The sequence below is a fragment of the Cynoglossus semilaevis genome, chromosome 5 (genome assembly GCF_000523025.1).
Source record: "Cynoglossus semilaevis isolate Cse_v1.0 chromosome 5, Cse_v1.0, whole genome shotgun sequence".
In the NCBI taxonomy this organism is placed as follows: domain Eukaryota; kingdom Metazoa; phylum Chordata; class Actinopteri; order Pleuronectiformes; family Cynoglossidae; genus Cynoglossus; species Cynoglossus semilaevis.
Window position 1 is genome coordinate 2,414,988 of NC_024311.1, and position 17,606 is coordinate 2,432,593.

At 37.6% G+C, this 17,606-nt stretch overlaps 1 protein-coding gene across 6 annotated transcripts in view; it reads right to left on the bottom strand.

Moving 5' to 3' along the window:
* The window catches only part of pcdh9 (protocadherin 9), a 189,564-nt gene that overhangs the window by 116,788 nt on the left and 55,170 nt on the right, over positions 1-17,606 (bottom strand). For 4 of the 6 annotated variants that reach the window (XM_008309923.3, XM_017032445.2, XM_025055405.1 and 1 more), the window contains one exon: positions 15,391-15,492. The exons of the other annotated variants lie outside the window; for them this stretch is intronic. In XM_008309923.3, the coding sequence (XP_008308145.1) occupies positions 15,391-15,492 (102 nt within the window). The remainder of the gene's footprint in view (positions 1-15,390; positions 15,493-17,606) is intronic. 6 annotated transcript variants of the gene reach the window in all.

Consider the following 17,606-nt stretch of genomic DNA (forward strand, 5'->3'; position numbering starts at 1 on the left):
TTACTGCCTTCCATTGACTTTGAGTTGAACTTTCTGCACCTGATCAATGTCTCGCTAAGCTTGCATATGGGTCCTGTCTTCACCGACGTAATAGAAATTCAGCAATGCTAATTTAATACGATTAATCATGATTAATCGTTAATAAACCCATCCATCCAGTTTCATCCGCCCATCTGTTACCAGTTCATGTGCAGCAGTTGCCACCGAAATCACACTGCACCGTACCAACCCCCTTGAATCTTCCTGCGGATGGTGAGTCCACTGGAATTACTAACTAACCTAACTGGGATTCAAACTTGTCCAGGAGGCGAACCCTGGGGTTCCACACCAAAGACAGAGACATTGCCTCTGGGCTGAAGTGCCACTTTGTTAATAAATCCTGTGACAAAAATATCACCAGAAACTACAATGGCTCTAAACAAAAAAAAAAAAAAACAAGAGTCTGGATCGGTAGATGTTTCAAATAATGGTAAAATGTTTGTTTTGTTTGAATAATGCTAATTTCTGAAAAGAAGTAAACACAAGGGAAAGGGAAATTATAGAGCTTACAAGAAAGGTTTGATATCAGCAGGTGAGACGGAAGTAGATGGATGGGAGGAAACTAATCTAAGAATATGAAATTGAAAGCGTATACAGGACCCGTTATTGGGAGATTCAATTAATCACGAAATTGGTTGGAAGCCACTTACTGAATATAAAGAAGAAAACAAACAGTAGTTATGTTTTGTTTAAGACAAGGGCGCTGTTCAAAATAAGAAAAGTCCAACTACTGGACAGCTCTGCACTCAAACACCTGCCAATTTACTGGGGTCAGAATCAGCCTGAAAGAGAGCAATGATGAGTGGATAAACATTCACTGCTACTCATTCACTGTTGTGATGAAATATAGCCAGTTAACCACTTAATGTCCACAGTCCTAAAATGACACTTAATTAAAGTCCAATTCTTGATTGAAGCTTAAAAAAACCCTAGCCTGTGCTCAAATACAGCTTCAGCTGTAACGGCAGTGGTCAATTAATGTTGCTTGTCCCTGAGTTATTAAACCTTCTTGAGCAAATGTCAGCATCCTGCTGCTACTGCATGCATGCATGCAAAAAAAAAAAAAAAACGATCTTACAACGGGCTCCGCTTCCGCCTGCAAACCCATGCATGTTTAACATGAGGCAGATAATCTGAAAATTATATGCAAATATTTATCTGTTTTGATGGCTCAGGGTTAGAACGGCGAGAGTAGGAGTTTTCAAGTGCGGTGAGAGAAAAAAAAAATTACACTTTAAAAAGTTCAACCACCTCCCCTGAGGATGGTGCTTGAACAAAACACACTCAGAGAGATGACTTCAAAGAGTTCATTCTTGCAGCATTAACATAGTGGAAACAATAATGCATCTACTTTATATATAAAAAAAAATAGTCAAAACAAAGCACTGGCAAAGACCCTGGTGTCAGAGAAATTATTCAGGGGAAATTGAAGGTGTTGTGATCAGAGTCAATCACTACAAATTCCAACATTTCAGCTCCTCATTTCCCCTCCAGTGTGGCCTTGAGGACTCTTACACAACGCAACATTGTTTACCAAAATAGGTCACACCGGCTGAAAGGGATTGCATATTATAACCAAGGATTACCAAGTATGTTGATTCACTGAAATTCTATACCAAACTAGGTCACGATGACGTACAATATAGACCGAGGGAAATTCAAGGGGAAATGCAAATAATTGCATCACGACGTAAAATCTATTTACGAAAAACATACTCAGTTCTGGGTAAATGAAATTAGTTTTAAGTCAATAAAACTGTTATCTCAATAATTGTAATCTTTGTTTGTTCCAGTTGAAAATAAGAATATACAGACCTGGCCAACTTGTGCACCTTGGTATCAACGTCACGCTTTTCCCTTCTTACTTTTTCAACTCATTAGCTTAATTCTGTGTTAGCGATGGAAATCTATTCATTAACAATACGACTGTGAACAATAACTGGTTACACCCACACAAGCACATAGCCTCAAGGATAAAAAAAAAAAAAAATGGGCATGAATAAAATTCCCTGATGCATTATCCCTCCAATGGAAAATCCACTTCAAAGTCTTATTTCATCCACCCAAGACTTATGCACCAATGTCTGCACCACTGCACTCAGGCCCCTAAGGTACTGGTTTTTAGGGTCAGTGTTCTGATAAAACCAGCTAATGATGCCTTCAAAGACCACTTAGTCTATAGAGTCCAACCCCAGGAGATTCAACTTTATTTTTATTTTTTTTTTTATAAATATATATGAGCCCATTTATTTATTTATTTATTTAGTCTCCCACACCTTGCCGTAACTTCTTTTTCAAACTGTGATCAGATTTTTCTTGTCAGTTCTGCGGAGAATACAGTCAGTCAGAAATCCACTAACAAGCTCACTCCCCCCCCCCCGTCAGTGGACGTGGACACGTGTAATGGTGGATAAATGAGAAAAAGAACAACAGGAATAAACAGGTTTGATCAGGTGCTAAAACTGCCTTCTGCACAACAGGTCATTAAAATCCTCTTCCAAAACATCTCTTCCAAACTGGTCAACAATAATTAAAAAAAATAAAAAATAAATGTTTTTACTTCTCTGAGTGGGAGTATTGTGAATATTAAGGCTAGGAATCTCTGGGTACCATCGCAAACAAACTAATTATGGTTATGGGGCCAGTGTTTATTAAATTATTATTAAATGGTTATGAAACGATTGCCTCAAAATACACATTTTGTTTGATTGTAAATTACATACACAATTTTATAAAAATGTATTTACAATTGTATATATGTTATTTAATTTTTATATACATTTTGCAGCCTTAACTTTTAATAAGAAAGAGGTGTAAAAATAGTTGTTCACAAATTGTGGAACGTAAATGAAATTATTATTAGGGAATAAAACTCAAAATTAGTTTAATTAAAAAATATATATATATACATAATATTTAATAATATTTAAATAATAATATAATAACATTTATGTTATAAATAAAAAAATTACAAAAAAGAAAAAAAAAGAATGTCTTTTAAAATTCATCATAAGCCCACTCAAAGTAAGAGTAAAAAACTTTTAGTAGAAGTTGAATAAACATGGAATATGCTTAGAGAGAAACAGGCCAATCTTAAACATTGCATCTGGCCTTATTATTCTTCTCTCTACAGAAGAAAACAGTAGCCCACTGTTTTTCCAACTCCAAGTGAACATGAGAAATCTGGGAGCACGTGTTGGTTGCGATTTTGACAAGGGACACACTTGGTTCCACGCGTTATGTTCCTTAAGCCAATTCGTCAAAGAATCTCCATGAAGCGTAGACGCATGTCAGGCATCTATGACATCTCCCCACTTGATTGGTTCAGCTGAGCACTTTGTTGACAAAAAAAAAAAGGCAGCAGAGGATTCTTGAATAATCGATTAGAAGTTCTTTCGCACGGCTATTGCACGGACTGTTGTGTTTGAAGTCATATTGGCACCAACTGAAATGTTTATCTGTCTTTCTGCACTAGCCTTAATGGAGAATTCCCCTCTTAAAAGTCCCTTCTTTGTGGTCCCTACCATCACTGCCTTCATTAGAGTGGTGTTTGCTTGAGTTCCTTGTGTGTGTGTGGGTTTCCATTGTCCAGCAACATGCATGATTATGTGAACTCAACAGAGATATTAAGTGTATGAATGACTTTGACTATTTGTGCTTTTTTTTTACTTTCAAAATGTATCAAGTGGGCCAGATTGAACCTCCCAGCGGGCCCGTTTTGGACTGCGGGTCGTAGGTTTGATGCACGTGGTTTAAGTCAGGGGTGTCAAACTCATTTTGGTTGAGGGGCAACATACAGCCCAAAGTAGATGTCAAGTGGGCCGGACCAGTACAATCATAACATAATTACATAAATAACAGTAAGACCATGTTTTTTCCCCGTTTCATGCAAAAAAAGTAGAGTTGTGTCAGGAAATCATATCCATATTTAATGTAATATAATTTTACAAAGTCCCTATATTAGAAACCTAATACTCATGAACATGGAGTATCTGTGCTTTTTTTTTAACTTTCAAAATGTATCAAGTGGGCCAGATTGAACCTCATAGCGGGCCGGTTTTGGACTGCGGTCCGTATGTTTGACACCCATGGTTTGAGCGGGAAAGAATGTGTCCATTAATCTCTCTGTCAGATGGGAAAAGAGCTAATTTGTTACATCTGAATTTAACAAACTTCAGGCTAAGTAACCAATGGTTGTTGTTCTGCAGAAATAGGGCATCATTTTTGTGGTCCTGGATTCAGATGAATAAAACATACTTCAGCACATTAAACCACGCATGTGGTCAAGCTCCAGTCTCATATTTCAGCTTGATTGTGTTGTTAATAGCTAATAGCTACAATACCGGCCTAAATTCCATTATCCATTATCTTATTTATTAGATGCCCTACAGTGGTTAAAATGTTTTATCTCCATGCACGGAGTTACCCGCACTTAGCAATTACTTCTATCCCTCTTGGTGTCGGGGATTTGTTAGACACAGCTGCACTGTTGTGTTTATTACAGTGCGTTAAAGTGAGCTATTTCTGTCGGAGGGAAGTTTGTCGACTTTCAGAAACGTGCTCCGTATCAGGAGGTATTCAAAATATTAACTTGTGTAACTCGCCCATGCATTTCTATCAATCATGCCATGTCACATCCTGCACTACAAATCCCATAGTATATATAAATGTATTTAAAATCTGGCAGTTGAGTTCACAGTTTTTTTCTTTTTTTTTTCTTTTCTCCTTTTTTTTAAAAAAAAAAGTGACACAAATCACTGAAAGTGAAAACACTGCTTGGTTTCTCAAAGACCCTTCAGTCTGTTTCCTTAATCTGTGTCCAAATCACACGCTCAGTGCAGTTCCTTCATTTCAGTGTGACTGATCCTGTTCTACAGACAAATTGAGAACAGACACGAATAACCCTTCAAACGACATCAAATAACTTTGGATACATGTAAACAATTGTACAATTTGGCCTTCAAACGGTTAATAGTGAAGGACTGAATTAGCTTTTTCCAGTGTCTCTCATCACCCAGTCACACGTCTGATTCACCTGATAGTCTGAAATTAATTCTTGTGATGGAGAGCATCAAACAATGACATAAATATATCATATAAATATATCATATAAAACTGGAAATGTTAAAAAAAATCCAGCAAATTCAGGTCAAAAGTCAAAGTCAAAGTCAAAATCTATCTATCTATCTATCTGTCTAAAAAATCTATCTATTTATCTGTCTATGTAATATGATTTCTAGCAACCTGAAGCTAAATATTTTGTCATTTGAAATCTTTTATGGCAAACAATCTTCTCTTCTATTCTCTCTCTGTCTATAGAGATAATTCCATTGAGATTAAAACCAGATTGAACCAGAACCAGATTGAAACTCCCTGTATCCACATGCTTTCTGGATATAAAAATATATAATAAAAAATATGAAATATTTGCAGAGCTGCATGGAGTGCATTTTTCTCCCTGTGCCTCACTGGACACGACTATTAAAAATAGTTAGATATGTTGTTTGTTAGTGAAGTGCTGAAGTAAAAAATAGAGTTTGACACACACACACACAAACACTTACACACGCGCACACATAAATACTCCCATTCCCTGAGAGATTCACCTCAGATTCTCTGTTTCTTGTTTCTCCAGCTCCAATTAACAGCTCTGCTACCAATTACCAAAATCAAACCTTTCCTGACAGAAACCTCGAGGGGTTGCATGTGTCAAGAATTAGTGTTAGGCTTAAGGAAAAAGTAAGCAAAAATAAGCCTGCTTCACAGTGGGGAATAAGTGGGGCAATCAGGGTAAATAGCTTTGTTTGTGTTTTTATTCCCGTTTGATTGTGGTTTTAAACGTCTCTACGAGAACAAAACTCTGACTTGAAGTTCTTCGTATGCACAACCATTCTGCTTGTTGTTCTAAATACATACTGGTACTCTACGGAGAATTAAAAAAAAAAAAAAAATTACACTTATACATTTGTCTAGTCTTAAGCAGCCTCTCCAGATGGAAAGGTGTGCAGTACAGATATGACAGCAGAATCTATCTGAATGAACAGAAGACCTACAGGTGGTGCCCAGAGCCAACATGTTTATTAGAAAGCCAGGGATAAGGAATGACTGAACATGCTTCCCTGTTTAATAACCCCGTGCTACCTACAAGATAACAATAACAAATACGCCACATTAAGTGTTCACTAATTCACTTAAAAAGGCATGTGCAATAAGCATCCTGTGGTAGAAAAAAAAACCTTCTTCAGGCAGTAATACATTTCATGGCTGAAATGTTCTGTGAGCAATGCCAGATGGACATTTTATAGCTTTCTCTGACGCAGATACCTTCCTGTTCACTACATCACGGTCTACGTCTTAATAATCCGGAGGTAATTACTTGCACCTTGTAGTTACATGCATTTTTCTTGTGTTTCTATGAATGGAAAAGGCTGCAATTTTAGAAATTTAAAAACAAAACAAAAAAATTCTACCTTTTTTATGTTGATGATGTGACGCTTTTACAAAACTCAGAATTATGGGGAAAAACATCTGCATTATGTAAAAAAAAAAATTCTTATGTGTTGCACAAACAACATGACCTCTAGTCAGTGTATCTAATCTATTATTCAGAGGTCTATAGGTCTTACAACGCTTGTTTTCCAATGGAACAGTAACCCATTCTTTATGAGTTTACAAAAAATATGTTTGAGGACGTTGACCTCTGACACTGAACATGACCACTGGAGACATGTGGGCTTTATGAACAAAGGCTGCTTTTGTTATTAGATGCTCCCAAGGAGTCATAAAGGGCAATGAACGGAAAAACGAGGACTACACCGTCGTAGCGCAGTACGACAAACAACAAGCTGTGTTTTATATTTACAAAAACTAAGTTCAGCTTAAATGGAACTCAGGCCATGCGCCGCATTGTTGAATTCCATAAATGTTTAAAAAATGCATCCTTAAAAACATCTTCTTGCTATGGTGAGCAGGAGCGTCCTAGGAGGAAATGAACTGTTGTATTCACTTACAGAAAATTTCTGCTTGTCCCTTTACGGAGGTTGCAGCACAGGTAATGTGGCTCCATCGCTGAAATAAAGATCCTAGTCATGTTGAAGTAGAAGTGTTGTATATTTTTTCACTTTTAAAATTCATCCAGTGAGCCAGATGGAAACCCCTAGCGGGCCGATTTTGGTCCACGGGTCGTATGTTTGACACCCCTCTGTTAGTGAGAGTGTTGCTGAGCTTATCATTGGTTGTGCTTTAGTGGTGTGGATAATGCAGATGATCCAGTGCGATCCATGAAACTTATATCCATTTTTATTTTATTTTGTTATTTCACATTTGAACTAAAAATACATTTGAGAGACAATAATAATAATTAAATATTAAAAAATACTTTAGGTCCACATTTCCTTGAATATTGCTGTTTATGGTGTGATATAAAATTGTCATAAAATCACAATATTCAACATATATGTATTCTAAAGCAGGGGTCACCGATCTTCTTGAAACTGAGAGCCACTTCAAGGGGCACTTAGTAATACGAGGAGCTACTTGTTTGATACAGACTTCTTGAACGATGTAATAATAATTAGTTCTGGGACATACAATAGTTGACACTCTTCTTACCGTCGTCATTGGATCCATTTGAATATCACTGCAAGTGGAACTGATTCAAAAAGCACAGTAACGGTACAATTTTTGACCCTCTTGTTGACTAGTTCAGTTTTTAGAACATACCCCGTGGGCACATTAGGTAGTCCACGGGGGCTACCAGGTGACCCCGGGCACCACTTCAGTGACCCCTGTTCTAAATACTGGTCCTCTAAAGAAAGTGTTTCTTTACCGCAAAGTTTAGGGAACTTTTTCTCCATCTCTGTGACTAAACGTTGCTTGTTTGTTTGTTTGCCTGGCACTGCTGAGTAACGTGATGGTACAAAGAAAAATAAATAAAAAAAATAGAGATGATCCTGGATCCATTTTGAGATGTTGGAATCCTCACGGCAGGAAACAAAGACGGTGGCAATTAGAGCTGCTGCCTATACCAGTGAAATACCAACTGCTAGTGCGGTATAGTGGGGAGTTTGGGGTCGGGGGTTGCCTTTACAATGTTCCCAGTCCGGGCTCAATCACAGCGTAGCTCTGGATTAGTCCTGAATAATCGCGATTAATCGCTGCAGTAGTTCATCCTGATTAATCGTAGTCAATTGTAATTGCTGAATATGACAAAACCCTTTATCTTCTGTATACCCCTGGAAATATATCAATTTGAGAACGCTGTAATCTGGTACCAAGTTAGTTACAGTTACATTACATCGTTAAGAATAGTGTTGCCCGATGATTCTGTTATTTGACCTACATTAATTAGTAATTACTCGGACCATTACTGATCAAAATTCTCATTCTGCTACGTTAGCGTCAGCAGCTCCACTGTAGCGTCTGAATGAACAACACGCAGTGCAACGTAACGTATGAAGACAAATGCATTGACACAGAATGTCAAGTGAGTCTAAAACAGTCCGGAAGCAAAGGTCACGGATTATAATGACACTAATTAATATGAAACCCATCAGTCTGTCTGACCTCACGTCTACCTGCGAAATACTTTAACACCTGAGCACATTTGTGTCCACTCCACTGTCCCGGTGTTAAATTCGGAGAAGCATATCCTTCTCCAAGAACCTGCCCCTCGTACTAATGTTTCTCCTTGTCAGAGACAAAGGAGTTTTAAGACTGCAGGATTTGGCAGGCGCCACCACTTGCAGGCAATATTTCAACCCATCCATCTCGCTAGGATAATAAAGTGTCCTTGCCTTTCAACGCCTGGAGGAGTGACCAGTTATCACAAGCCACCAGTTACATTGTTAATAAAACAGGGCTGTGGAGGCTAAAGCTCTGCGGGGGAATAGAGAGAAGGGCAATGGAGGAACGGGTATGTGTTATTTTGACACACACCTCTTTCTGAGCATCTTAGGTCGTGGTTTGTGCGAGGGACAAATTTAGCCTGATCGCATCGCTCTTCAGACCAGAAGGAGGGAAGGAGAAGTGAAGTGGTGAGAAGAATTGCAGCTGGGGTGTGCAGCGTTAAGCTGATCTAGCTAATGGCCAAAATGACCTTCAGAGAAAGTCAAACAACAAGAGGAGTAAGTAATGTCCTCCAAAGTCATTGTGGACAAATCCAGGGACCACGTGTTCTCCGGGTTTTACACTATACCTTAAGCTACATACATGAGAGAAAATATTTATGAGAACAATATAATAATAATAATAATAAATAATTGATAACATGCCTCGTGCCTCCCCAGCAGGTGTTGATTAAAATGCAATTTTAAAGACCTAGTCCATGGGTTGAAGTGTGTTTTACCACAAGGGGGCATTTCTGTATTTGTAGCTTAGCAATAGCCTAGTGAATATAAGTGCGCCTGGGGTTGGCATGTAGGTTCAACTCACAGCTCACCAGTCATAAACAGTATACAAAACAACATTCCTGTTACAAACATAGACATTTTACCACATACTGTAAAAACAAAACACAAAAAGTATTTTTATAAAGGTATATTATAAAAGTATTATATAAATAAGAATTGCTACAAGAGTTAGCTTAGCTAAGGTTAACCCGCTAAGCACTGCTTTTGCCTTTCCTTCGTGGGTGTACCGTACAATTTCATCAACCCATCGAGACGACATGATACGATTTGAAATCATTCTATAGTTTATGAAAATTACTGCAAGACGGCAATGGTATTTATCTTTTGCAAAATGACCTAAAGCTAAGCACGACTGCGAAAGAGATACATTTATAAAAGACTCGGCAGGAGGATGGTTCCAGTGTTTGACAGTTGTATTTAACTTTTGCAAAATGACCTAGAGCTAAGCACGAAATGTATCTCTTTCGCACTAAGTGCGAAAGAGATACATTTATAAAAGGCTCGGCAGGAGGATGGTTCCAGTGTTTGTGGGTTCGGTTTGATTTCTACTGCTACGGAGAAATAGTAACATTTTGAAAAAGATGAAGGAAAACATACATATACATACAGTATGATGTATATAGGAAATGAAAGATTCATTCTCGAAAATTGTCCAAGGTGATCCTTAACTGTATTTGAATAGCGTATTAGTCCTCATGTACTAAAAAGGCTGTCTTAAGCATAGCGATGTATAGAGGCAATATCATTTTGAATTCGAGGAAAGAGCGGAACAGGTTTCATATAAAGTAATATTGCCCCAAGCTTCTACTTGCCTCCATGGTTTTTTATCACATTTACCACTTTGCAGTCCATGGAGCATTCCTCTGCTCTACCTGACGCAGACGGAGTCTCAGGAAGACACTCTCTGTGTCAACTGCAACTCTCTCAGGATCACAATGGAATATCACCTTATCTTCCTGTCAAACAGCCTGTAAACCACGCCGCAGTTTACACATGTCGGAAACAGAAACGAGTGAAAAGTGTTTAAATGATGTATAATTATGTATAATAAATAAGATCTCGCAGTGCTGCGGTTGACATTGACCTTTTTTTAGCTGCTCGTTAGACAGTTTGTGAAAATTAACAAAATTACTCAGCCGCCACAGAACAGAAAATGAAAAAGTTGAAAAATCTGAAAAAGTTCCAAAGGAAATTTTGATTAGGAATCTTGTGGGAGCCAGTTTTGTTCCAAAACAGTGGATAGTGTTGCTGTCAGTGACCTTTGACACCGGCGTATCGTCTTTCTAACGACTTGAAAGAAGCATTCATTTCTATTCAATAATGAGTGTGACTGCAGACTTGAAAATAAACTTCAACTTCAAAGGGTTTTTATCATGCGATTAATTGAATAGTTAGCATCATCCATGGTTTAGCATACTAAAAAAAAAAAGTACTATGAAGAAAAGAAGCTGAATGGTAGAGTGAACTGACCTCAAAACAATTAGCTCTGAATAAACTTCTCTTTGTGGATAGGCCTTTTATCTCTGAAACTAGCCTAACTGTACTGGTGGTTTGTAAAAGTAAAAACGTTACCACAGTCAAAGTACAGAGAAGTTGCAGTGATAGCACATCACAAGCTCACTCTGGTTATTACTGGGGTAGTGCTGCCTATTGGATTTCCAAACCCCATAATGCTTCCACTCACATCCACCCAGCTTGGCCCCAAATATGATTTAACACTCCATCACCGTGTCTCTCAAAATTCTGAATACTGTCAACATTAATAGCTCCAAGTGTCTACAGCATATTACTAATGTGATTTTCAGACCTGGTCAATACATATATTCCAGGGAGTAATACATTTATCCTGCTTGTAAACCTCTTAACCGTATTTGTCAATGGCTCATTCTCATCCTCGAACAACAGGATTGTTTTCGACAAACATATCTAATGTCACCTTGATACGCTCGCAGTGTTGTGTTGTCTGGAAGACACCCAGTATCGTGTCACATTTAAAGGACACAGTGTTTTAGCTCGAAGCTGTGATACATGTATGTTTGTTATCAAAAATATTATGAAAAAAAAAATGAGCACAAGTACTGGAAGCTCAAAACTCAAGTCCATCAACTGTTCATAATGCTAACTGGTTAGCAACAGCACTTAACCACCAATGAAAACACATATCGTACATGTTTATTACGTAATTATAAATCCTCTTTCTCTCTCGCACACACCAGTTCTTCTCATTGGTAATACACAAACATTGTGGCATTAGTAGTTTAGGAAAATGAAGTCAGTTCGACTTTGATAGCTTCCGTTGACCTAGCAAAGCTATATTCCATGGTTGTAGAAATTTCAAAACGACAACAGTTCACGGTTGTTGTAGAAATTTCAAAACGACAACAGTCATAAGTGAATTTCCTGCAGCGACTCCTGTGATCGTTGATGATCGGTTCTAAGGTTGGCAGGAAGTTCACCTGTGTTTTTGTTATAAATGAACTGCTCTCTCAGATGAACTCTCAGGCGTCTGTCTTCTTTAGAACACGTGTCTCTGTTTGATTCCTTTTGCATTATCTGATTATTTTCTTTAAATATATAGTTCTATTCATTTGCCAAATCCTGTGGATTTGAACCGGGGACCTCCCACGTTTCTTTCCTAACCAACCATTACTCAGCAGTCGACCCCTAAAGATAGTCAGTGGATGATATTATTTTCAGCCAACTGTCACTTTTCATGTTAGCACTTGCCATTTTCCCAACCGTTCCATCCCTGAACAACAACTCCCTGATGCACTCCCAATGACAGAGGAAAGGAAATTATTGAACATCAATACAATAAAGCTGTCTGGTAACTTAATAGGGCTGCTGAGAATAGGGACAGCATGGCCATCTTGCTTTGAGGCGATAATGAGAGTCATCATTCCCTCCTGTGTGGGGGAGCATGGAGCCTCCTCTGTGGCCGTGGTGTGTATACATGTGTGTGCAAGTGTTGGCATTTGTGTGTTTTTTAGCCCAGTGAGGCAAAACTGTACAGTGATTTTTTTTTTATTCTTTTTTTTGCCTGAGAGATTAAGTATTAACTGAAGCTTTGGAAAAATCTCTGAGAAAAGTCTGGTTATTAAATCAGGCTAAAGTCACAATATTGACAATAGAGACTTTAGGGAGAAACAAAGCATGGACCGTTCCATACTTCATAACACTGATCTGTGGAACCTCACATACACATGTATGTCTGAGAACCTAACTAGTTCCACAGCTGAAATTCAGTTAGTGATATTGTGATGTATTGTTATCAGAATTGAGTGTGGGAGATCTTTACTGCGAGATTACTTGCTTTAATGTCATTTGTGCCTTCATTATTTCCGTAGTTAGTTCAGCCAACAGGAAGGAGTTGACTCTCTGTTGAACAAACAAGTATTTCATGTTCAGATGCTTTAATATGTTTTACAAAAGTAGTAGCTGTAGTTGGCTGGTTTCGTAAATACTGACCGCTAGCATGTAGATGGTATTTTACATATACGTTGGCGTTGAGCTAGCGCATATATTTTCCAATTTAAATATATTGTTTGTATGTAAGTACTCTTAATTTATTTAGACAAAACAAATGTTATTTTTTTATGTTTACTCAGTTTAACAGTAATTCTCAAGTAAAAGAGTCAAAAATAAAAAAACTCCAGCCTCGGATCTTTCTTGGGGAAACTGTTCGCTGCCGAGCTATTGTAACAGGCTAGACCACGCCACACGCACAAGCAGCCTCGATATATTTTTGTTAATTGAAATAATTAACAAAAGTTCTGCGAAATGCAGCTGTTTGCTTCCCTGCTGATGTTCTTATTGTGTCGTGACTGCCTCTGTTTTGTGTGTATGTGTAGTTACATTTTCAAATGTAACATAATCGCACGCAACCAAAAAGGAAATCATAGGGGGAAAAGAAAAGAGTGAAATTGTATCCTGTGGTTTCAGATGTTTTTAACAGGAATCAATGCACTTAAACAATGCAGACAATTCAAAGCTGCACAGCACATATGCATTAACACAGAGTGGGGAAAAGTCACTGGAGGTTATTCCCTTCACTCCAATCAACACTTGACTTTTTGTGACTTTCTTTTGAGATTCTGTTAAGTGTTATAGGGTGGTGCTAAGAAATATGTGTTACTCGGTGTGAAGTCATCTAAGTTTTCTAAAATGTCTATAGCAGTGGTATTCAACCTTGGGGTGGCAACCCCATGTGGGGGTCGCCTGAAATTGAAAAGGAGTCCCTAAAATGTCACCTGAAAAAAAATCATTTTTTCATAATCTTTTTTTTAAAGGGTTGTTTGTTCAGTAATAATTAATAATAATATAAATAAATAAATAAATTCTCTAGGGTTGCCAGAAATGTGTGATGTCAAATCAGCAATTCAATGTGTAAACCTTTTTAATATATATTTTTATTTATGTTTAACATTTTAAACTCCCAATAGTTTCAACTGGATCTGAGTTAGTTCTCATCGGGCGGTCCAACACAAGTCCTACAATTGCAAAGGCAAAAAGCTGAAGCTTGATATCAGCAAATAAAAATAAGAACTAATTATAAAATCTTTGATTCCAGCTTCCGTCTTTTTCTCTTTTTTTTTTTTTTTTTACACAGTGTGTTTTTTTTCAATGTCAAGGAATTTTGTTTCCTCTTAACTCCAAAGGTGCTCCTGTATTTTTTTATCCCCACTTGATTGTTGAGCTGTTATTTAAAATATTTTTTAACCTCTCTGGAAATCTCCAAAACACACAGTGAACAAAGTGCCGTTCGTCAGACTGTGTTTAGCTTAAGAGCTGACTCTCAAGGCAAACAACAACAAAAAAAAAAAATGAACAAAGCAAATTGTTAGTTCGGGTAATTCACTGTGGGTATTTGGAGATTTTTGCAGAACTAATATGCTGACAAACCCGTAGATTGGTGTGGAAAATCAACAAAATTACATATATTTGCACGTATTTATTATTTATTTGAATACCAGGAGTAATAAATATTTAAGACTGTAAATAGCATTTTTGAGTCACGTTCGTGCCATTTTCTCATTAATGTTTAATGTGATCAGGCTTCTAACTTTAGGAGTTGTAAAGCACTGTGAATGTACCTTCGTGATTGGCTTTTCCTACATCGTCACTGATTCCTGCTTCGGCTACAGCCGATGACAATGACCTATAAATACCAGTTCATAAATACAACCGAATCGACTATTTACGGTAAAATGTCTAATTCGTAAAATTACAATTTGTATTGCTTTATAACCAATTATATTTGTATATATTAGATGTATTTTCCTGTCCTGTCTTTGTGTTGTAGCTGGTGTGTACTCAAGGCAAGCAGGAGTCCTGAAAGTGAAGCTCACCACACTACACATGATGAGTAAGATACTTGCTGGCAGCAAGTAGTGTTTTCACGGTGAGAGCCAAACATATTCCTCCAGTTTACACACACTCTCCTCTACGTTGGTGCGGTGCTGTTGACAGTGGGATGTAAGATAAACTGACATCATTAACGTTGCCATGCAAGCACAGCAACATAGGCAGAGACCTCCTCTAACCCCGAGATGACTATCAGACGGTGTTTTCTAAGTACTCAGGTAATGAGCCAAGTGCCTTTACTGAAATAATGTACACACACACGTAAATGGAAGCTTTGTAGCGAGAATGGGAATATAACGCATCCAAGAATCAATTTGTCACCGTTTGCAGTTAAAAATACCCAAACGTGGGTGACACAATCGTCCAAAGAAGCATGTCAAAACAATGATTGATTCAAGGACAGAGAAAAAAAAAGAGAAATATTTTACATTTGTACAAGTGTATAATATCTGAGCAATGGATTTCATGAGATGCAGGGATAAGTACAGTGTAAATTGAAATGATTCGAATGTAATGGCAGGTGCATCGGATGAATCTATGGTTGTCGTTGATGACAAACGAGACCATAGGTACTCACTAAAGGGGTGCAAGGAGTCCAGTATTCAGGATTCAGCTCAGCTCGTGGACGAAGGTCCAGATATTCGGGGTTCAGTTCAGTTCGAGCACGAGTTAAAGTTCCCTTTGTGGAAAATCGGGGGAAAGAAATCAGTTAGATTTGATCGTTAAGCTTCTTTTTTTTTTTTTTTGACCAATGGATGATAACCCAAACCTTGTTTACTAACACACACACACTGTTTATTTTTTCTACGAAAATTGTTGGCACAAAGTAGAATGCCATTTTGTTGATTAATGTTGTTTTCATTTTCACTAACGAGCATGGCTTGGTATCACATGAAAAACATGATAACGAACGTCAGCAGAGTGTGCTAGATTTTGTCGAAATGGAAACAGATGAAAGAATTGTTTGCAGGGCAATTTTGTTAATCAAGAGTACATCTTTATCTGTAGAACACAGAAAGAGAGAGAGAGAGAGAGAGAGAAACTGAGAATGAGAGAGAGGGCGACCTGTAACCTAACGAGGACAAACCCAGAGCAGAACCCGTTGTGTGGGCGTCAGTTAGATTAATTTGGTGATAAGGATTTACAGCAAATCCTTATTCACAGCAGGGGCGTTACAAATGTCGACCTGCTAGCGGGACGGCGAAATTTGCGTGACGGGTCAGTGCATTCTATATGCAGTTAGGATCTAGCTTTTCATTCTGAGGGCTTTATTCTGTGTCTAAATGACAGACCAGTGGCCTGACAGAATCTGCTCGGCCTCATGAGGTCGATGATGTATACTGTAATTATCTGCTGATTCTCAAAATGGCTGTGTGTAATGATGCTACGCTGCATGAAGCCCCAGGCATAAATTACTTTCTTCAGCTGATGACCAACAACAACACAGAGCAGAAGAGGAAAACAGGGACAACGAGGTTATCTGAGCCGCAGCAACACCACACAAAGCCAACAGTAGCTACTAACAGTAGAGAGGTACTTTTCTTAGAAAAAAATCAGAAAAGAATCTATCTATCTATCTATCTATCTATCTATCTATCTATCTATCTATCTATCTATCTATCTATCTATCTATCTATCTATCTATCTATCTATCTATCTATCTATCTATCTATCCATCTATCCATCCATCCATCCATCCATTCATCCATCATCCATCCATCCACACAAATGACAGCCTGAAGGTGAAGTCATAAGAAACTATAAACTAATTGTTAGCAACACTGCATATACATCTGTCTGATGTGCTTTGACAGATTTTGTCTGTGCAACATCTGAAAGGGTAAATAATTAAATTAACATTCCACTAGGTGACAGTAGATGGCTATGAAAACTAATCTGTCTGATGTGCTTTGACAGATTTTGTCTGTGCAACATCTGAAAGGGTAAATAATTAAATTAACATTCCACTAGGTGACAGTAGATGGCTATGAAAACTAAAAAAAACAAACAAACAAAAAAAAGACATTTTTGTGTTTTTCTTTCTTCAATTCCTGTGGAGATATCAGGATTGAATAATTATTCTATTTAATTACACTATTTCATTACATTCTCGTTGTTTGTTTGCTGTGAGATTTCTAATTCAAAACGTGCAGTTGCTCAAAAAAGATTGAAGAATACTGGGTCTAAGTGTTAGACGGTGTTAATAGGAGTTTGAATGGGAGTTATAGCAGTCTCATAGTGTCTTAACTGAGATAATATAGAATAAAAAAAACAAGATCAGAAGCAATTCTGACATGAAGACTCGCTGCTAAAGGTCCACGTAAATGACAAAACTACAAATGTTATGTCTTTGGATTTGACTGACTGCTTGATGACTGGTATTAAAATAGTGTATGAAACGATTCATATGCATACATACAAAAGCAATTTGTTACCGCCGCCATGGTTACATTAAAGGTATTATGGTAAGGTATCCTAAAATTAAAAATGAACAGTTAATGTATGTGGGTTTTTGTTCAATACGGTCAGAACTTTTCTCCCCATAATTCTTCCAATTACAGCAGAATGTTGAGTAAAATATCTCATTATGCATAATATATTAGATTCCACTTGTCTGTCACACTAATTAATGGCAGTCCTTTCCCATAAACCGTCCAGAATCTAAGAGTGCTTATTAGTATTTAGCCATTTATCACTGAAATGATAAGTGACAGAAGGAGAAAAGTGAAAGCTGGCACATTATAATTGATCATTTTTCACTCTACAGTGTCAGCGGCAGAAAGGTAAATCCTT